This window comes from Excalfactoria chinensis, chromosome Z (genome assembly GCF_039878825.1).
Source record: "Excalfactoria chinensis isolate bCotChi1 chromosome Z, bCotChi1.hap2, whole genome shotgun sequence".
Taxonomy (NCBI): domain Eukaryota; kingdom Metazoa; phylum Chordata; class Aves; order Galliformes; family Phasianidae; genus Excalfactoria; species Excalfactoria chinensis.
Genome location: NC_092857.1, coordinates 35,473,055 through 35,496,055, shown reverse-complemented (window position 1 = coordinate 35,496,055; position 23,001 = coordinate 35,473,055). Strand labels below are relative to the sequence as shown.

Here is a 23,001-nt window from a genome sequence, read left to right as displayed (position 1 = left end):
AGCAATCTGAAAAGGTCTGTGGGGGGTGCTTGTCATCACGAGGAATGTGCATAGGAATGTGGAATGCAGAGAAGACAAAATACAGGATATGCCAAATATTGACTTCTGAAGAAGTACACTTGCCAATGAAATGACAAAACGAAGTGCAGAATCTGCCCTTGAATCTCACATAAGCATGGAAATCAACCATATTAATGTGGGTGTTGGTTTATAATCTGTTTTCTTGATAAGAAAAATCCACCAGTTTGTTTTCAGACTACCCCGAGAAGAGCTCAGTGGGTCATAGTACATATTAATGATATCTTTGGATTTTGTGAGCAGATTGGCAAGTCAGACACAGCCCAAACAGTTGGAGACAGAGGATGAACCCTCATCACAGAGACCAGGAAGATTTCAAACGTATGGATGAATCCTCTGCATATGTGTACAAAAGGTGCCATATTCCTTCTGCCCCCAGCCTGAGCCCAGCATAACATCTCTATCTAGAACTCTAAATACATTCTAAATTTTTCCTACTTTTGTGTCATTTATGTGCAGTGGATGAATCTATCTTCTAGGTTTATTAGTGACTAGACATATACTGAGAAGCAATACAACAGTGTGATCATATGTTTTGTGTTGCTGGAATAGAGTACATCTGTGGATCTGCCACAAGTGCTATAGCGATGATCTGTATATATGGTGATCTGTATTATATAGGTATAACCAATTGCTATATGAGGCAGTGTCTTATAAGAATGAGACACATGTTTCTCTAATGGAAACATCTCAAGGTAAAGAATAGATTAGTTTGTAGAATCAAGTGACGGTTTTATTCTGAGCATACATTTCTTACTGCACTGTCACTTCATTAGTAAGCACGGTGTTGCAAAATAATTTTAATCTCTGCAACACAGTGACCTGAGAAAAAGACACTTGGACTCAAGCTTGTTATAAGAATAGAATTCCCTCATGGACAAAGAAACTGGCATTTATAAGAAGAGGCTTTTGGAAAAATTATTTTGGGAATAGTGTTTGCAGCATGAAGGACAGCAGAGAGATGCCATTAAGTGATTACAGTGTGGAAAAGGATTTAGCAACTAAAAATGCTAGTAATGCAAAAATGACAGCAACAACAAAAATACTCTCGCCAACACAAAAACCAAAGAACAGTAACAACAAAAACAATTAAAAATCTTATTTCCAAGGCAATCTTGTATGAGAGCAGAGAAAAAGTTAAAGACATTTTAAAATTATGATATTTTCTAAATCTGAACAGAAAAGGTGAAGTTGAATCAGACTTCCACCTCCTGATATCTTTTCCAGTTATGACCTTCCCTTCCAACTGACGATATGTAATGTATTTAAGGGCAGAGAGATAGTGACTATATTTTACTGTTAATATGTACTGTTTATGTGTCTTATATCACTTAAAATGTAGCTCATGGGGAAGAGAAGACAAAAATGTGCACAGCAGACCTAAAACAAAATGAAAATGTGTAAATGTAACTACATTATGTTTGTGTTAAGTGCAGTCCAGTCTCAGATTTCCACAGTGCGTTAATGAAAACTTAAATGCTGAGTTCATAAGATATTAAAAGTAAAATAAAAAATTAAAAAAACATTACAGAACAGGGTAAAAACTGTATGTTATATGTAAACAAACAGAATTCAGTCTCATTGTATGATCACATACGCAGCAGGGCTGTTGGCTCACTTCAGGATGTGATCTGTCTTCAATTTGCTACCAATCACCTATGGCTTATTCTATCTAAGGAACATGAAGCTCAGCTCCAGAGGCTCAGTAAATTTATTGTCAGTTGGAAGATTGTTTCATCCAACAGAGGACAACTTAATGTTCGTGGACACCCTGAGATCAAATGTTAAGTCTATGATAGAGGCAGGTAAATAAACTATGTTACCTGACTTTGAATTCTCTTGACTTCTCTATAAAAAGAAAAAGATAAGGAAAAGAAAAGAAAAGAAAACCATCACTTTCTACAGTTTATTCAAATTTTGAAATGTATGTTGTAGGGAATTATAGATACCAATCACCATCTGGCACACTATGGAACAGATTAAATTAACATGACCTGCTCCTCAGGTAAATGTGCTCTCTACTTTTAACTACTTTTAACTCATTTGTTTTTGGTGTCTCAGGGAACACTTTTATTCTGTAAGAGCAATCTGTAAGTTGATGAGTGCTGTTAACTGCTATGAGTGGAGAGGCAATCTGGTCTCACCTTTGCACATTCAGTTGTAAAGGAGAGAGAAAAGGAATCATGTAACTTGACCTGAAAATTCAAAGGTGTGCTGTTACTGACTTCAGAAACTAAAGATAACTTGGAGTATGAATAGAACTTGTTCTTTGCAAGGCTGAATCGCTGTATGATGTATTGCTGATGTGCAGGTGGTAGGTGAGAACACTAGCCATGCAGAGAATACAACTCATTTGTTGTTCAAATTAACGTGGCATAAAACAAAAAGAACTTTGATTTTCTACTTTAGTAGTCTCTTTGATAGGAAATCTTATTGACTGGCTGTTAAAGTACTGCTGAGTCAGGATTAAATAATCATTCTGCTGGGAACATTTTCCTTTTTCAGCCACACTAGAGTATATCCTGTTTTGACTTGTCAGAAAAGGCAATATGATCTCTTATTGAGCTAAAGGTCATTTGAATAAGTTTCTCCCCTCCTCAACTTATTATAAACACATAGTTTTCTTTTATTTCCTAAAATGTCTAAAGGGAGTTTTTTCTTGAAGTAAAACAGGGGTCAAAACACCAGTGTAAAAGTTAGGTTTCCAGATACGGGTGAACATGGGCCATGCATGCATATCCCCCCAAAAAATCCATTTTGAAAGTTAGATATTACTGGGTACTGCTGACGTCTATGCTCCAGTGCAAATGGTGTCTCCAAAGCTGTCCCTCAGAGTAAAAACCTGAAGAAACAAGAGGATGCGGACATATAAAACTTTTGTATGATGCAAAATCAGTTTCAAAACAACTGATGGGACAAATGTAACCTCTGAAGGAGACAACAATTTTGATGTTTTTAATTACATAGTGCTTCTTTTGATATTTTAATAGCATCTGTGCATTGCATGTTTTTTCCAACCCTTCTTCTTTTTTTCCAGAATGGCACTGGGCATCATTATTCATATTTATATTCACAGTGATAGTAAATTTTCAGAGAATTAAGAGAAGCTGTATTATGACAAATTTAGAGGGCTGTGTAATCACCTACCGTATGAAATTTAACAACAGCAAATGCTGAGTTCTGCATCTGGGATGGTGCAACTTTGGGTAGTATGTGCAGAGTGGGGGATGAGAGTCTGGATTGCAGCCCTGTGGAGAGGGTTTTGGGGGCTCTGGCTGGCAGCAAGTGGAACATGAGCCAGCAGTGTGCCCCGGCAGCCCAAAGGGCCAACTGTAGCTGTTGTGCACCAGGCCCAGCACTGCCAGCGGGCGAGTGGAGGGGCTGTCTGCTCTGCTCTGTGCTGCGTGGCCTCATCTCCGCACTGCGTGTGGCAGTGGGTGCCACAACAGAAGGCCATGTAACCATTAGAAAGCACCCACAGGAGACCTACGAAAATAGCAAAGCGTCTAGTGGGCAGTATAAGAGAAGCAGCTGAGATCCCTGGGTCTGTTCAGCCCAGAGCAGGGCAGGCTGAGGGTGGCCTCCTGGCTGCCGCAGCTCCTCATAAGGAACAGAGGGGCAGCGCTGAGCTCTGCTCTGTGTGGCAGCGACAGGGTTCAAGGGAACGGCTTGGAGCTGTGCCAGGGGAGGGGCAGCTGGGGGTGAGGGAAAGATTCTTTGCTTCAAGGCTATGGGTGTGTAACAGGCTGCCCAGGACAGTGCTCCTAACCAGTTTATGAAGCATTTGGACAGTGCTGTCAAACATGGAGTTTGGTTTTTCATTGCTCCTGTGTGGAGCCAGGAGTTGGACTCAGGGATGCTTGGGGGTCCCTTCTACCTTGGGATATTGTGCGATTCTGTGATGTGAATGAATGTATGTGGTAAATAAGTTAGTAGATATTTCAAGAACAATCAGAGTAGACTTGCATGCAGACATAAAATCAATTCAAAATGAGAAGACAGTAGATATTTTTCATTGGTGGGAATTATTTCTTTTACAATCTGAAGTTTGTCTGTTTGCAGAATGCCAAATTGGAGCTTGTTGGTAACACAGCAGTACTGAACTGAATTTTCAGCAGCAATGTGTCTGTTCCAATTCTTGATTCGAAAAGACTGGAAAAGAAAGTTCCTGGAATGATATAGGGTGAGGATTTCCTTTCTCAGTAAGCATGCTGAGTAGTTAGCCTGCCCTCATGTCCATTATAAATTTCAAGGATTAGCACGCTGCTGTGGAGCAGTTTAATTCTAGGAAAACAGCATTTATTATTCTTTATTTTTAAAGAAAAGTATTTGTAGAAAGCTCTCAACTATTAAATACAGCTTTTAAAGTATTAACTTCAGAAGTCCAGTAATGCTTGGCTATGTGTAGTCACCATAAGAGAAACCAACGCAGGTAAAACCTGGTGAAGCATGTATGTCAGCTAGGCTCCCAGAAAGCTGTACATGCACAACAGCTAAGGTATAAAGACCTTTTGCTGAGCTCTGTTAGAGATTAATAATTGTTCTTTATCATCGTTTACAGATCTTATTCCATATGAATATTTAATACAGTATTCAGAAGAAACAGCAATATTTTATGTCTGTTTGTTCTTTCCTGAGAGTTACTTTGAATTTTTATGACCCTTTCCCTCATCGTACTTTTGATAGTCAGTATCTGCCCCACAAAAGCAGGTCTGGATTTAGTCAACTGCCCTATTATTATATTATATTCTGCCATTGGCATTGATGTTTCTAGTAAGAACTATTTTTTTCAATAAAGATCAAGCAAGTAAAGATTAAAATATGGCACGCTTGAAACTTTCTCTTTTAAATTATATTCTCTTGGGAAGAATCTGTCATATAACTGCATTTTTGTAACTATTTCAGTAAAGTACGATATATACTATATACTGTACATGATAAATGTAATGTTCTGTCCTCAAAAATAAGAGAAAACAAAATACTTAGTGGGATGGCTTTTTTTTTTTTTTTTTTTTTTTTTTTTTTTTTTTTTTTTCAGGTCAGTATAAAGCTTTCTAGAGAAAAGACTTATGAAATATTAAAGTAACTTGAACTTGGCATAAAATATTAAACTAACTTTGCCTTGTCTACAAACCATTTGTTTGACAACAGAGAAGGATAATCAACTTAAAAACCTTCAGATTGATGGAGGTATAACACTGGCTAATGTTATGAGGCAAATGTAGTTTATTCTCTGAAAAGACTAGAAAAATTGTAGCTCTGGATTGGAGGTACAATCCCGAAGTTACAGAGTAGTAGTGCAAAAATCCTCTTGTGTTAGTAGAAGTCTCCGAATCTCAGTTGAATATTTCTACAGATAACCAGGCTTTTTCTCATGCATTTGCATGAAAACTGAGTGCATTTGCCCAGCAGCAATGGTAGTGCTTCAGCAGCAATCTTGGAGCGGCTTTCAGGGTTGTGTCTGGCATTGTATTAGCATATGACTGTGCAGCTTCTTTTTTATTAATATGCTTCTGTTGATCCATAGAGCTTCTTTCTTCAAAGAAATACTATCCTTGTCAGGTACTGCACCATCAACCTGTGCACCAAAATCTACTGATCTCATTGTGGGTGAAGGATAGAAGATCCAGTGAGATTTAAAGCAGAAAAGAAAATAGTTGTCAGAAAGCAAGACTCTGTGTGGCTGGGTGCATGTGTGTGTAGGAAGGGGAGGGAAAAGAAACAGTGTTGGTTTTTTTGTGATCACTTGTCCCAGCAAAGGTACCTGCTTTATGCCAGAATAAGTGTTCAGGATTTCTTATCATTCAAGATCATTTTGCTTTCTATTTTGACAGAAGGAAAAGGGAAATGAATGTTTTCTTTGACTGAGGTTGTATAATTTGATGAATCACTGTAGCAATATATCCTAGCCAAAGTTTTTGCAAACATGGTTACTAGTATATGCAGTATCTTATGAATGAATCAGCTGTTTGATGCAGCTAAGAACCAATAAAATATAATTTTCACCACAGATTCATAAAGATACAATTGCCATACTGGAGATTTTTGGGATTAAAGATAAGAAAAACTGGCTAAATACCAGACTTGCTTCACCATAGCAAAGTATTACAAGAGATCTTTAACTGAATTACAGAAGTATCTAAATGCTTATAAATCAGATTTTGTGAGCATGTTTGAGTATTTATCTGTACAGGTGTGATCAGAACTGAGTTATCCTGACTGATGCCCTCTGAGAATGGCACATTGTTTCCTTTAATTGATTTTATCTTAGACATCTGGCTCTGGGCTTCTCTGCTGAGACTTTTGCTTGGCAGGATAGATCCTGTCAGAAGTTTTGCTGTTATGGAAGAGGAAGCCTCACATCCACGTGCCCGTGTTTCTCCTAGTTACTTGATGAGTAATAGTATGTGCAAACTAGTTTTGTCCAACAAAAAAGAAAGCAGTCTTTGAAGCTTGGATAGTGTGCTTTACCGTTACTTTTATGGAGAATATAGGTTCTGGAAGGTTATTAATAATTCATAGTACTAGGATATTAAAAAGTGATTCAGGGATTTGCATGTGGAGAGAGGAAATGCTGCTGAAGTTAAATATCTTGGACTTGTGAGAGGAGGAGAAGAATAAAATTATGCTCAGGGAAAAGAAGAGCAGAGATCTGGAAAGGTGAAAAAAAAAAAAGATATTTCTGTTTTTTAGAAGAGCATGTGAGAGTTGTCAGGAGAGATCTTGATCTCCTAGGAAATGAAAAAGCCAGTAAATCAAATCACAATAGACACTAACAACAGCTAGTTTTGTGTTGGTTTCTGAACCAGGAGCAGCCATCAAAGCTGAGGATACAGTTCATCCAGCCTCAGAATAGCTGCCAACAACTTAAGAAAGGAAGCTTTCCACATATGTCCATCCGAGTTGAAGATGTTACCTGAACTGCAGAATTCCATTTCTTTTATAAGCTCTTTGAAAACTGTCATTTGTTGTGAAAGTTGAGAGGAACAGCAGCCTGAGTTCTGAAATACCCTTCTCTATGGTAGATTTTAATGTCTTTAGAAGTTGTAGGAAGTGGTATTATGGCAAGACCTGGTTGTTCCTGAAAGATCACCTCCTGATTTGTTTCACTTTTGGTTGATGGTATCTTTTTGCCAGTAAAGACAAGCTGAGGAAGTGGTCTTGCTGTGTATACTGACTTACAACTTCTAAGACACTGAAATCAGGTTAAGGTTTTCATGGTCCCATGTGCAGAACTGATGGACCGTTAACAATATAGATATCTAAATGTATGTAAAAATATTCAGTAATGTGGGATAGTTTAAGAAATAAAGGATTTTTCTTTTCTATGGAGCTCTCTTTTCTCTCTTCTGGAGTATCTGGGCTCCCTGGTACAAAAAAGACAGGGATCTCTTGGAAAGAGTCCTGCGGAGGGCCACAAAGATGGTGAAGGGCCTGGATCATCTCCCCTATGAAGAAATGCTAAGTGAACTGAGTCTGTTTAGCCTTGAAAAAAGAAGACTGAGAGGGGACCTGATCCAGGTCTATAAATATCTGAGGTGTAGGGGGCAAAGTACTGAGGCCAGACTGTTTTCAGCAGTGTGTGGAGACAGGACAAGGGGAAACGGACAGAAACTGGAGCATAGGAAGTTACACATGAATGTGCGCAAGAACTTCTTTACAGTGAGGGTGACAGAGCACTGGAACAGGCTGCCCAGGGGGTTGTGGAGTCTCCTTCTCTGGAGATATTCAAAACCTGCCTGGACACCTACCTGTATGACCTGGTGTAGGGAACCTGCTTTAGCAGGGGGGTTGGACTCGATGATCTCTGGAGATCCCTTCCAACCCTTACGATTCTGTGATTCTGTGATTCTTTATTTAGAATCTAAACATTAATTAATTCTAATTTAGAAACTTAATTTGTATTTTACTGTTAACAGAACTGTTTTATTCTATTAGAAAAATCTCATTCCATCACTGCCACCACCACCAACTTTGCTAAATGCCACAAATGAGAGATTAGAGTGTGAAGTGTGGTAGCCTTGTGCAAATGAACAGATTACTCAGAGAGATATACTGTCACTAAAAGAACTGACTGTCATTCATGAACTAAAAACATACAATCCCTGGAGTGGCCTGAGAAAAGCAGAACATCTTCAGAAAGTTGTTTTCTGTTCCCTTTCCTTTGAGAAAGAGTTGACAGTAGCCTCCCGGTTGCTTCTACCGCATATCTGAGTTCTTTAGGTAGAAATTCTCTGGCAGAAGCCAACAGTCATTTAGAAATGGAGTATGTTAACAGCCTGAACAGGAAAATACACCCTCTTGCTGTGTATGCTCGTGCTGCTGTAACAAAAGAAGAGCTATTAAGCTCTGTCTCAGATTTGTTGTTAAGCTCTTGAGGACAGATTGAGGAAATGGCTGTCCTTCCACAGTCTTTTCTGGTTCATTTGTGTTGGTGAAATATCAGTAGGTAGCTTGTTGACCTCTTTGGATAATGAAGAAGCGATGGTCTCCTGATTTTTCTTGCTCTACTGTATTTGCTTTGTAATTCACTCTTTAGAGCCGTGCTTTTCTTATTTCTTCAAAAAATGTAGGGTTCATAAACTTTCAGTCTTGGAAATCCTTAATTTTCTTCTAATTATTTTGTCCTCATTCTTAACTCCAGGAGTTTGGAGAGAGTTAGGATGTGATAGCTCACACAAGTGAGTGAAATATGCTTTCTTAAATATTCATGTCTATATATTAATGTGAAAGCTTCTTTGTGCAGTTGTGAAGACAAAGTGATTCTTCTACCTTTGGTAGTTCTCCTCACAATTTCTACTGGTTTGAAGACTGCAATGTACCTTTGTAAAAAGTCATTGTGAATGTGTGAGTTGTACAAACAAGTGTGTAGATTGCATGTGCTACAAAGAAAATTTGTAAGATGAGACCAATGATTTCTTATTTTTTACCAAAGAAAATGGTAATATGCCTGATGAATAGATCTGACAATCATCACTGAAACTGAGATTTCTGTTGAATATTCCTGCTAGTTCTATATGAGATTGTGTTTCATGGAATATGAGAAACAAGAAGCAAGTAATTTGTAGGTAGAGAATATGTACATACAGAATGGCATTAGATAGGTTGATTTTTTTATTTTTTTATTTTTTTTATACTGTTTGCACTTAGAGATGAGTGACTCTGTGGATTTAATAATCAATTTGTCAGTACACTCAGTTTCCTACTTGTCTATGTAATGTTGTTTGCTATGCAGTTTTGAAAAGCCTGGAGAAAAAAGATTTGTAGACCATGAACAATACTTGAAAAAAAGCAAAGCATGAACTCATGAACTTTATTTTCATTCTTTAGTGTGGCAAATTAGTCAGAAACATATGCTGACAAGAATTGTATTGCAAACAGGCCGTATTAAAAGAAGGAAAGGGAAAAGTGGATGTAAAGAGGGTTCACTGCTGCTGGGGATGTACAGTTTAAATTAGCATATCTGTTCCATTTTCTGTATGCTTAAGAAATCTGTCTGTCTTTAGTAGTTAAAATTTTCCCAGTGCTTAGGAAATAGAGAATAGTTGCCCTGGTTTAATTACCCAGAGGTATCTTCATGGCTGTGTTCCATATAATATGAAAAGAACTTTTTCTTCCTTACATTTATACAAAGGGAAGATTAAACACTGAGAAAAAAATTAAAGTTTTAACAAACAGCACAGCTATAATTATTGAGAATAGCACACTAATTACATCTTTCTATTGAAAGTTTAACTTGATAAAGTGAAAAATTCCAATTCAAAATAACAAAAAATGCATCCACTTTTATACAGCAAGAAAACAATGTTTGATTTCACATATTTGTGTCTGAGGTATTTACCTTTGTGTCAGTCGGATGAGTTTCTCAAATTATGAAGCGTAACTCATTAAGAAAAAAAAAAAAAGGTGGAATGTTTCCATGGAGCCAGCCTAACATTTGAAATAACAGAATAATAAAGGAAACAGCATCATTTTATGTTCTGTGTGTGTGTGGTTACAAAGAAGTCACCTCACTGTAATATTTTCCTTTCATGCAGTTGGTCTGTTCTCCTGGGGTTTGGAAGGTATAATTTGATTAAATGCAGAACAGACTCCCTGTTGACAGTGGGGAAAGCATAAAATTGTCAGTGCTTCACTCGGTGTTTTCAGCTTCTGAAGAGCCAAGATGAAGGGTTTTTACTTTAACTATTTACTGATTTCAGCTAAAGGAAGAAAATAGGAAAAGTAAAACAATGTGTGTATTTCTACACTCTTTGTGATTGCTTTTCTTATGAGATCAGTTTTTAAGGTCTTTTCCCACACATACATGATAGTGCTTATCTGTTCCTTCTGGACATTTATTGTGTCTTTTGAAGATTCTGGGTGACTGGGATTTGTTTTGTTTTGTTTTGTTTTTTTTCGCATTGTCACTCATGATGGTTATCTTCTAATATGTTTCAGAACCGGAACAAACACCTGGAAAAAGTACATGTTGTTCTTGGAAGTAAATCCTGTGATTTGGACTCTCTTATTTCTGCTGTGGCCTATGCCTACTTTCTAGATAAGGTAATGAAAAAAAAAACAACAAACCAACAACGGAGGGATCTTATTTGTTACAGGTTATTACTGAGATCTTGCTGTTAAGTCAGTTAAAACATCCCATAGAAACCTATGTTCTTGAAATGATTACATAAACAAATCTGCAGTGTATATTACAGATCTTTAAGTGACTGTTTTTTTTAAGTTGTTGATTCATAGGAGCCTGGATGGATCATATGTCTCTTTTAGTTTTTTATTTCAGAGGTTGCAATTGTAAGTCCATACTGTTTGTGATCCTGTTGTGCATTGTGTATGCATATTGTAAAAGAAATACCATGGCCTAAAGAATTTGATGCATTAACAATCATAGTCAAAGAATATTATGTTTAAGATCTTCAGATGAAGGGCATGACTTCTGTGCCCTACAGAAGTGGATGTGATTTTGCTAACTTCCATACAGTCAGGAGTTTATTTGGAAAGTAAAGTAATTTGTCTAAATGTAGATGTTTCTGGCTCTTCATCCCCATCCAGTGTCATGAATGCAAAATTAGTCTAGTTTGAGAGGCAGAGTTTGACTAAAACTACTAAGGTTTTTTAAGGAGGGCTTCCATGAATCAAAATTTACAAAATCTTGGAAGAAAGCATAATCTTTTCCTGTAAAACTTAATTGAGATTTTCAGAAATTAATACAAAACTTTTTCTCATTCCTCATTTTGCAGCAATTCAGCATGAGGAGCACACAGACAGAAACAAATAAAAAGAGCATTCATAAAGAATGAAGTAAGAGGACAAAAATTTAACAGAAAATGCAAACTTTCTAATTGCTCAGTCTGGTAAAATATGACATTAATATGAATCAAGAGTTATTTCTTGCAACTCTCACAAATACACATCTACGTTACAGGTCAGTCCTCCTGATGTTCTTTGCTTACCGGTTCTAAATTTACCAAGAAGAGACTTCAGCTTCTTCACGGAGACAAGGTTTATATTGGAGGAGCTGAATATCCCGGAGTCATTCCATATCTTCCGAGATGAGATCAATTTACATCAGCTGAATGCTGAAGGGAAGTTGTCTTTAACACTTACAAACAGCAACATGCTGACAAGGTATTGAATCTTATATACCAGAAAATGGCTTACAGGTTTGACCTATCTTAAAAATCGTATTTTATATTTTTTTCTGAATTCAGATCAATATTGCTATGTTAACACAGCAAAAAAACAAAACCAAAAAACAAACAACAACAACAACAAAAAAAAAACCAACAAAAGACTTTTTCTCTCATTGTGGTTCTGTGATTATGCTTAGTACATACACCAAAGTAATAATTGTTCTGTCACTTTTGATTCACCCTTTTAAAGACAACTTGTATTTTCACATAGCTTAGAGTAGATATTTTAAATGTGCTTTCTCTTGTGGCCAGTAAATACAATATCTTTTTTTTTTCTTTTTCTTTTTCTTTTTCTTTTTCTTTTTCTTTTTCTTTTTCTTTTTCTTTTTCTTTTTCTTTTTCTTTTTCTTTTTCTTTTTCCTTTTCTTTTTCTTTTTCTTTTTCTTTTTCTTTTTCTTTTTCTTTTTCTTTTTCTTTTTCTTTTTCTTTTTCTTTTTCTTTTTCTTTTTCTTTTTCTTTTTCTTTTTCTTTTTTCCTGCTTCTTAGTTAGCTTTCAGTAAAGGAATGAAATCCCTCACAGTGTTTTGAGGTGTCCACAACAATTGCAAGTGTTAGTGCTGTTAAGATTCTCCAAAAGATAAACAGAAATTTGAGGTGTTTACATCAGAGGTAACACTGGCTTTAAATAAAAGTAATGTTGAATAGAAATTGTTGTAGATGTAGCTAGCAACAGCTCATGTTCTGCTTTTATCTCATCTATGATTTCTATATGGCTGCTAGAATACCAAAGTCTTTACAAACCTCAGCATTTTTCTCAAAATGTCCTCTGTGCCAGAGGCTGAGTTGCTCTGTGGGAGCCCATACTCCTCAAGCAGGAAACTTTATAATCCAGCGGTGAACATAGGGAGCTTCTTTATAGCGGACTGCCTGTCTTGCCCACGGTGAAGAGCACTGTTTGCTTACAGCTCTCTTCAGAACCTCATCTGAGATAAATAACATCCTACCTGTGCTATAGCTTAACTATGCAGCCTTGGGAATAAAAAACAAAACAGCTTCCTCCTATTTTGAGGTGTTTATAGATTAAAATAAAAGTAGAGAAAATCTAAAATAAGAAATATGTAAATCTCATAGCTGTTCATTCTCTTACAACTGCTGACAACTCAGTACATTTTCTCAAAGAAAATGTATTCATAAGATTTGCTTTTTGGTTGTTACTGTCCACTCCTTTTTCTTCCTTCTAAGGAATTATGACTAGTATTTGATATTATTAAGTACATTCAATGGGAAAATTCCAAGTCTCCCTTTTATAAAGGATGAAATTTTCAGTATGTGTAGAATTATTATTTTTCAAATTACTAAATTTGAAGATTTTGGTAACAGAAATGATTAAGTCCTTAATACTTGCTGATAAAATTAGCGCAGATCTTCATTCTGAAATTACTGTTTTAGAACTTGATTGTAACACATTTTTTCTGAATAATAGTGATGTTACAGCCTGGAATTATTTTTAAAGTTTTTGCAGTGCTTTATTTGGTTGTCTCAGCTTCTAGACAGAAAAAGAAAAATAAATGTGTTTTTTAAATTTACTTGGTAGTGAGGATAAAAGTTTGGAATCGGCTGTTGTCAAAGTCATCAATCCAGATGAGCAGTGTGATGGCAGCCTGGAGTTACAAGCATCTTCTTCCTCTTTAGTAGTAAAAGAGATTCTTCAAGAAGCACCAGAGTTAATCACTCAGCAACTGGCTTATCTCCTCAGAGGTGAGAGATTACTCTTTATATTAAATACTGAAAGGTTTAATGGAGTGTTTCTGAATCTGCTCATGCAGAAAGAGTGTGATCCATTCTTTGGTTAACAATCCCTTTAAAGACCACGGGAAGCTTCATAAAAGAAGCAGGGAGTAAAGAGTTTGTTAAAGAGTAACATTATATTGAATATTAAAAATGTGCATTTAAAAATAGGCATGAGAGGTCTTTGCTGTATCACTAGACAAGAATATTAAATGGAGCTGTCGACACACCAGCTGGATAGCTAGAAGAGTTGTGCAGTTCTTCAATTCCAGGGGCTGTGCAGTGCTGGCAGCTCGGCACTGTCTGCCTGTGGACAGCAATATGGGTTGGAATCTAATATTTACATATTAAAGTTTCTTCTGATGGTGGTACCTTTTTTGTACAACGTTGTTTTAATGGCACAATTCATAACTTCTGCTGTTTAAAGATGCCATAACCAAATCTTCATTACATCTTCTTTGGTATCATTTGCCCAGTAGAGTACAAAGGATGGGAATTCAATACTCAGAAGTATTTTCATTTTTTGTCTTCGTAGTTATCATTTACATTAGTTTATTCAGTTTATTTGCTGCAGCAGAGTGCTTTCTTGGAAAATGCAGCTGGAGCTAGAAAGGAGTGCTGCCTTTAAGCTAAGTACTGAATTTTAATATTCCTTAATGAATTTTAAAGATTTTGGGATGCAATTGTCATTCAGCTGTTAAATACCCTTTTAAGAAATTTCATTTGGATTACAAAATCTAGCGTACACCTTTCATAAACTAATGGAGTCTTGACTTGCTATTATATTGATTGCTACAATAGCAAATATGTTCTGAAAAATGACAAAAAGATTTTTTTTTTTCATGTTTCTATGGAGAAATTTCTAACTAACAGAATTTAACCTGCACTGCTAAAGCCTTTCCATGCTAACAAGCTCTTGTAACCCTTGCTTGAAATTTTTTTTATAAGCTCCAAATTTCAACTGAGTAGCTGTCCAGGAAATCCAGGCAAAACATAATAATTGATTCTGGAGGCAGAAAACATAAAAGGCTTTTGGGAATCTCCCAAGCTACCTGTTTGGTGGTAGAAGGTCAGGAAGTAGTGCTCTGAATAATCAACAAGAGCATATGTAAGTACTGTAGTCGGTAATAAATGTCCACATGTTTTGGCTCTATAGTTTGGGTCAGAAGTAAAATAAAGAAGTACTGAAAGTGTTTGTTTTCACTTTTAAGGGATGTAGTAGCTAGTATGTATAGATATTTCAAAATTAGTAAGTAATTTTTAATTATTGTGTTCAGTAGTGTTCAGTAGTGAGTGTTTGCAGATCTCAGTGGGTATGTGGAGCACTGGATACCTTCATTTGCATGGTATGAGAAGGGATTGACCGAGTGTAAATAACTAGAGCTGTACTTCTGACTTGATGTCTTGCTACTTGCACCAGCATTGCAATTTGAGTGCAAGTAATGTTAAACAATATCACAAGTCTTCTTGTTTTTCTCCTAAAATAGAATGGATTTTTGGTACGTGAGAATCTTTCCTTACAAATTCAGAAAAGTCAGTGAATCTCATTACTGGTTTTGATAGCAGAAAAATAATTAGTGATGTAAATGTATATCAGATCAAGCTACAAACACCCTAAAAATAAAAGATCAAATATAACCCACCCTATCTAGTTTTTATGTTTCTCTGTTTATGTGATGGCCTTTTGTTAAAGTCCTTGACCTTCACAGAGATTTTGAAATTCATCTTACCTGTGAGCACAGGAAGTGGGAGTGACAGCTTCATTCTTGCTTTTAGACAATGCATGTGTAGGATGCCTTTCAGTTTAGCAGGATAACCCCAATCTCTGGTGATACTCCACAGGTATATGAACAATGTAAAGAATGCTTCTCTGTTTTTTCCCATGTGGTTTCATTAATTTCAATGTAACTCTCTGTATTTTATTAATGTATCAGTTTTGAGGGAATTTCAGAAACAGGAAAAAAGTGGAAATCAAAGCAATAAGAATTAGGACTTTGTTTTCAGTGAACAGCTGATAGATCCCGGCCCCTGCATCTGAGTGTCTGAATTGGGATTCATCTTTCATTTTCTGGTTTTCCAGTGAGTACTTCGGTAGAAGACTTATAAGATAATACGAATACCTCATGTTTTAGTAATTACTGTGTGGTGGCTGTGACAGTTTCATTCTTTGCCTCTTTTTCCAGTTTCATTGTCACAGTCTGTTAGCAATTTGTTTATTTGAATAACAAGAGCCGATATTTGTAACTTGTGTATTTTAACTTTGAACAAACTTTTCCTACTTTCTGCTTCTTGAAAAAAGAAAAAAAAAAATAAATGAGGGAAGATGTATGATGTGAAACTGAAAGTTATTGCTTTAGATGATATAATATTTAAGGTCTTAATTTACATTTATTTATTTTGGAGATGGGTGGTTTCCTGATATCTTTGTCTGCTCATCAAACATGCTATAAGTTAATTCTACCATTGGGCTTTGAACAGAACCTGCTTTGAGAGTCATAACATTGTATAGCTATATTTGCCTTGAGTTACAGCTTGCTCAGTCCCTGGATTTGTGCCAGAAACAAAGAATTATGGAACCTGCCAGAGTCTTGGGCCTGTATTATTTTATTTCCCTGGAGATGTTTATAAGGGGGCTGTTGCTGAACTCCAGATCTGTCATACTGCTGAATCATTACATTTTATATGGCAGCCAGCTGGCAAGGATGTGTTTCCAAGTACTCATTGTCAGATACCCCGGATCAGTGCACTCTCAAAAATACCTCCCTTATGTTTATTTGTATAAAACTTTGGAGGGTGCCACAAGGTACAGACTGCAACATGCAAACAGAGACAGATTTACAGAAAGAGTGTCAGGAGTTTTTTAAACCTGAACTGGCTTTTGCTGCTTACTAGCTGCAATTGGGTCAATTTGTGCCCTGTTGGGGCAGTCTGACTTTCGGTAGAGAAGACTAGTTTGTTATCCTGACCACCCAGACTAATGTTGAGAAATGCCCTTCCAGGGCTTGTCAGGGATGATGCCAGGTTTTTTTTCTGTTCTGTCTTGTACTTTGGTCAAATGACTCACATGTTCCTTAGTTGGCTCATCTCTAGGATACGTGTTAGAAAGAAAGGGACATTTTAAACTGCAGCAAAGACTGCAGTTGTTTAAATAGGTATTTTTATTATGCATGGAATCAGTTTTCTTGGAGTCAGTGCTCCACCCAAATTACACTGTATTCCAGCTTTGTGGCATTACTGTTAGTTACAGGGAAGACTGTTTGCTTGTGTCTGTTAGTTGTTCTGGTTTGATTTGTACTGTTTTTTTTTGGGAGGGAGGAGGGAAGGAGAGAAAATAGGAAGGGGGGCAGGGAATGTCGAAGCATATTTTCCATGAGGAAGAGTTGCATTTCCCCTTTTCCCTGCCCTTTGTTTTTACAGGTTGCGGAGCAAAATCTCAACAGGAGAAATGCCTATATTTTCATTGTACTGTTTCTCTCAGCCATAAACTTATAATTCAGGAGATGGCTGTGCTGTTCTTAATGTTTTCCCAAAACGACTTCTGCCTTCATTAGATCATGTTTAATATTAATGCGCAGCAATTGCTTTTGGCAAAACTAGTGCTTCACTTCCACACTGCTTTGCAAAAAGAATAAAATGCATATTGTTTTTAAGAGGTCTAGCCTGTTTTCTAGTGACCTTTCCCTAGGAAAAAAATAAGAATCTGTAATATAGTATGATATACACAAAAATAATATTTAATCTTGTATTACCTATTATACATTTATTTTCTCTTTGCTTGTCAGCAGACAAAGCAACCTCCATCATGCTTTCAGAAACCCTTGGGGAGTTGCACCAGCACTCAATGAAGTCTACAGGAGATTTCTGAGCCCATGTATCTCTTTTACAGCAAGTGGTTATGAGGGAGCACATGACTAAGTGGACTACTGACCTTTGACCATGCAAACATACCTCATGTTAACTGTTTTTTTTTTCCTACTAGCTGGCATCTCAAGCTTCCCAGGGATGTGTAGGTTATCTAGAAGTGTGTGCCTTTCTTTCTTTCCTGTTGATGAGCATACTGCTAAAGATTGGAAGAATGCTGACCTCCTATTAATTCTAAAAGTCTCTTTTTCTTCCTTTCACCCTTTTAAAAAGCTAACAATTGCTAGCAGTACAGCACTGCTGTGACAAGGGAGGAAAAAAGGGAGGAGAGAGGGAAAAAGCCTTTTAAAAAGCTTTCTAAGGTATCTTGAGGTCTTATTTCAGGGTGACTGCATTTTCTTCTTGTATTAAATGATAAAGCCCAAAATTTCTAAGTTTGCTTTGCTATTTGAAGATATTGTTCCCAATCAAGATATGCAGTGGTCAACAGGGAAAGGTCAGGGCTTCCAGATAGATGCTGCAGTACAGTGCATTTCTAAATAATTTGTATTTTTGTATTTGTACAGTAATGTTTATGTCTTAACAAAAGTAAAATCAAGTCCAAGACTTTACCTGATTGTTAAAGAAATGTAGAATTTTCACACAACAAATGCACACTGTTACCTACAGGAAAGCATGATAGGCTGCTGTTGTGTATCCTGGATTCCTAGAAAAGAGAAGTAGAATAGCAGACTTATTTTTTTTTTTTTTTTTAATTTGATAAGTGCAAATCTATCGATCTATCTACCTATCTATATTAATATATTTTAGTTCTTACTTGTTTACTAGGAAAATTGATTTCAGTAATGTGTGATGTTATCTGTGATGTGCAAGTTTTACTGCCACGTGTCCTTTAACATGTGATATGAAATTTATTCCTTGGATTAATACACCAAATAAATGTAGCACAATTGAATTATATATATATATTTAGGTGAGATATGTAATCCACATAAGATTTGTACTGTTAAAATTTTTGAAGAAGTGCTTTTTGTTATTTGCTGTGGTGATGATGCAGGAGGAAAAATGGAAGCATAGATGCTTAGGAAGGGAACAGTATCTGTCATCTATTCAAGAACCCTGGCTGCTGGTGCTTTATGGCATACACACCTATCTTTATAACCTATCTCTATAACAGTGTTTCCTGGTCAGCCTGGTCAGTCTGGGGATGGTTACCTCCGTCTCTTAACTGTTTGCCACAGACTAAACATTTTGGATTGTGAGAGCTAACTTATATCATTGCAATGATTTTCTCATTGACCTGTCACGATGCAATGTGTTCATAGTCTTGTTTGAAATCCCTATGCACAGCACAGTAATAAATAATTTCAATGCTGACTTGTAAGATTTTGTTATCCTTAATTTAATGTGAGTAATTGGGAGTGAAGGCTGTCCTTGGATATATTAATAAGTGGGATCTTAGTCTCCAAGGAATGAAAGAGTGGCTTTAGACCTACAGTGATGTCAGGAATGTTTCATGTAGCAATAGTAGTCTGAAAAGAAATCAAACTCACCTCTCTATTGTAAGAGCATACAAATTATGATGAAGTTATTCATTGAACTGTGTTTCTTCTACCTTTTAAAATTCTGTGTATCGTTTTGTGATGTGCTTTTTTTTTTCATACATTCATTGACAAGGATTCAGCAAGAGTCAGTTATGGTGAAATGACCATCATCTTCTGTCACATCATATTTCTTAGCATATCCCTAATGCCTTTTGTAAGCTTTATTTGCTATCCTCAGGAATATTTAAAAAAATTCTGGAAATATTTCCCTCTGGAAGTCCTTATTTGGTGCAAGTGATGCAGCAGAATCAATAATTTTTAAAGTATGAGCAATTTTATTTATGTGTGTTCAGATGATGGTATATCTCCTTATTTTGGCTTATTTGCCTGTTTCTGATCACTTCATTGGTATTGTCTGCAGAAGTAAGGCTGGCAATGTGGTTTTACTGTTTCCAGGCATCCCAGCACTTGGTCTTGTGCTTAGATGAATTAGTTCTTACAACATAATGCTGGATGGTGGCCATGCTGCAGAACTGTTGGACACACACAAACATGCTGCTCAACCTTGACAGTACTGGAAGTAGCCATGCCACTGTAGCATAGATCCTAACAAGCTGCCCAATTCAGATCTTAGAAACTCTCTTCATGTCAGGAAGATTATTCTGTTTGGAAAGTATTTGATATCCAATTCAGTGAACTCACTTATGAAAGCAAGCTCCAAGTAGGAAATAAAGGATAATGTAAACATTTTTGTTTCTGTGGTATCTCTTCAGTGTTTACAGGAGGTATTGATTTTTGCCTTTCAAAATTTCAGGAAGCATTCTCTTCAAGTGCATGTCTTCAGAGGCTGACACAATTACAGAGCAGCAGGAGAAAGTGCTGTCAGTTCTAGAGGAAAAGTTTCCAGACCTTCCCCCACGAGAGGAAATTATCTCTGTTCTCCAGGAGACTCAGCTTAACCCTCAAGGTAATCAATTTTTTAGATATTTCACAATTTTTGTGACCTAAGCAAAACTAAGTAGCTTGGCTGATTGTGTGGTGAGAGTAGCAGCAGCATGCTTTTTGATGACATTTACATGTAGTTACATTTAATTTTAAGTTAAATGGCTAGAATTTTTAATCACAGAATTGTCATTTCTGAGATCTGAGAAACTAGAGAACTTCTAAATAATTTTATTTGGCTATTATGGATGAACAAGCACTGGCGCAAGTTGCCTGGAGAGGCTGTAGTATTTCCTCCTTGGAGATTTTCAAAAGCTGCCTGGAATCCATGGGCAGCCTGTCCCGGGTTTTCCTGTAGGGTTTGAACCAGTTGACCTTCAGAGATCCCCTCCAAACTCAACTGTTCTGTGATTTACAGATAAAGTAAATACTGTATTATTTCACATACTTGCTTTACGAGTATAAGCTAGACAAATATTTTTGTAGTATCACATATGTGATACAAGGACTTGGGGTTTCTGGTGGATAAAAGGTTTAACAAGATGTCATGAAGGCCAACTATATCCTGGTCTGCATTAAAAGAGGCAGAGGCTCCATCTGGAGTACTAGATCCAGCAGTGGGGCCCCCAACACAAGGAAAATGTAGAGTTGTCCAGAGGAGGCCATGAAGATGATCAGAGGGCTGGAGCAACACTACCATGAAGAAATGCTGAGGGAGATGGGATGTTCAGTCTGGAGAAGGCTTTGGGGAGACGTAATTGCAGCCTTCCAGAACTTAAAGCGAGCTTATAAACAGGAGGGAGACTGGATTTTTACGTAGTCTGATTGTTGTAGAATCACAGAATCACGAAGCTGGAAAAAAGCACTAAGATCATCTAGTCCAACTGTCAACGTATCACCACCATTCCCACTAAAACATATCCCTAAATGCCACATCTACACATTTCTCGAGCACCTCCAGTGCCACCTGGGCCTCCTCCAGATTTAAGTAATTTCTGTCCCCTCAGCCACTCCAGACCCTTCACAAACTTTTTTGCCCTTCTGTGGAAACTCTCCTTCACCTCTGTGTCTTTCTTGTAGTGAGGGGCCCCAGACAAACACAGTATTCAAGGTACTGCCTCATCAGTGCTAAATAAAGAGGGACAGTAACCTTACTAGTCATGCTGGATTCAGTATTTCTGATATATGCCAGATAACATTTGGCTTCTTGGCCAACCTGGTTGCACAGCTGGCTCATGTTCAGATCCTTTTCCTCACTGTATCTTTCCACAGCCCTGCCCTCTGTAGCATTGCATGGGGCAGTTGTGACTGGAGTGCTGGACATGGCACTTGGTCTTGTTGAATCTCACATGATTGGCTTCACCACTGATAGATCCAGCCTGTCCAGATGCCTCTGTAGAGCCTTTAACATCCCTTTCAACCCAAGCCATTCTGCTATTAATTGAGACTCAGATTCAAGGTATAATGAATAGTTTAGGCCAAGTCCAGGAACCATGTTGCAGTTACCTACCTGTAATAAGAGTGGATTTTGTCTTATGAACCTTCACAAATGCATCAAGATGTCAACTGCTAGGGCCCTGTACAAGCGGAGTGACTTTGAGAATAAAGAGGTGGGAAAGCTGTAATTCTTTCATTTGTCTGTACTAGAAATAACTGAAGATATTTTGACATATTTTCAGTGATCAATACTGGAAATATTTCAACACAATATTTGATATCAAGATTGTGAAATTATTCTCTGAGAGCCTGAGGAAAATTTGTATAATAACTCCCACATTTTTTACTATCTTCATTAAATGCCATCTGTTACTAAGTTGTTAGCTAAGAGTGAGTACTGAACTACTGAATTACTTTTCTGTTTGATATATCAGGTACCCACAGCACCCATGCAGACTCGCATTGTTTTTCACTGTTATCTGCCAGCCCATTCACTGAATACTCTTGCCTGATTTCAGACGTTCAGACTGAAATGGTAGTAAAGGGCATAATTTGAGACGCTTTTCCTTTTCTTCTTCCTTTCAGTGAGGTCATAGACCAAATTAGTGCAGGGCTATAAGTTTTTGGATAGTTACCTGATGTTTATACTGACATTAGTTAAGAAATGAGAATTCAGAAATGAACTGAAAATGGCCTGGATTGGAAATACTCAGTGAATGTAGCTTTTATTTGGCTTGGTTCTTAATTCTGCCAGTTGCTGTAGAAGGTGGTTTAGTAGCATCAAGTACTTGTTTGTACATCACAAACTGTGTTTTATAAATAATGTTTGTTACCCTAGTATTCAATACAGAACTTGGAATAGTGGGTGTAACAGATACAGTTTGCATGACATCTGTTGCCAATAGGTTTTATATGCTATGTGAGCAAGATAGCGTGTTACTTTTCTTGTTTAGTTTAACAGCTACTGTTTGCTAGGTATTATGAAGTACAGACATGCATATGCATAGCTTTACATAGCATGTATATTTATTAAGTGCCATTGAGTTTCTGAAGTCCTTTGAAGACACTGATTTCTGCTGAACATTCTCCCTTATATACCTACTACTTTAGATTGTTTTAGAAAAAAATGACAAAATAAATAAAAAAAAAATAAATTAAAAAATCCTGATTTCATGCATATATTTTAAGTTGGCTTGAATTCATGAATTCAGTTATCAATTCACTTATTTGAGGCACACAGGTCTGTGGCCCACCAGAAAGTCAATAGGGTACATATAAATATTTTTGAAAGGACAAACGCATAATATATGGCCATCAGATTGTAAGTAGAATGTATACTGTACTTGAACTCTATATGGTAGTATAGTAATGCAGTACCTGGACTTTATGTGGAAACAGTACCAAGAGGATACATTTCTTGGCTGTAAGTAGGTATTCAGTTTCTTCTGAAAAATCACTCGTGCAAACTCATTTTGGATGTTAACTAGCTAAGCTTTTAAAGTCTGTGGACGTTTTGTTTGCCACTTGATACTTAAGTAAGTGGTTCTTGGCTTTGTTTGTATAAATATGTGGCTACATTGTATTTTGGATGGTTTATTACAACTGTGTTTCTGGATATGATATATTTATTATACAGCTTTTTTTTAGTTGAACTTATATATCGCTGAAGAAACACAGTCATGTGGATTTTAAATACATTGTACTTAACTGTATTTATGTGT

The 23,001-nt window shown here is 36.8% G+C and overlaps 1 protein-coding gene across 1 annotated transcript in view; it reads left to right on the top strand.

Annotated features, from left to right (window-relative positions):
• Window positions 1-23,001, top strand: part of PRUNE2 (prune homolog 2 with BCH domain) — a 129,794-nt gene that overhangs the window by 20,412 nt on the left and 86,381 nt on the right. Inside the window, exons 2-5 of the mRNA XM_072359109.1 lie at window positions 10,519-10,623; window positions 11,501-11,703; window positions 13,303-13,466; window positions 19,716-19,868. Coding sequence (XP_072215210.1) covers window positions 10,519-10,623; window positions 11,501-11,703; window positions 13,303-13,466; window positions 19,716-19,868 — 625 coding nt within the window. The remainder of the gene's footprint in view (window positions 1-10,518; window positions 10,624-11,500; window positions 11,704-13,302; window positions 13,467-19,715; window positions 19,869-23,001) is intronic.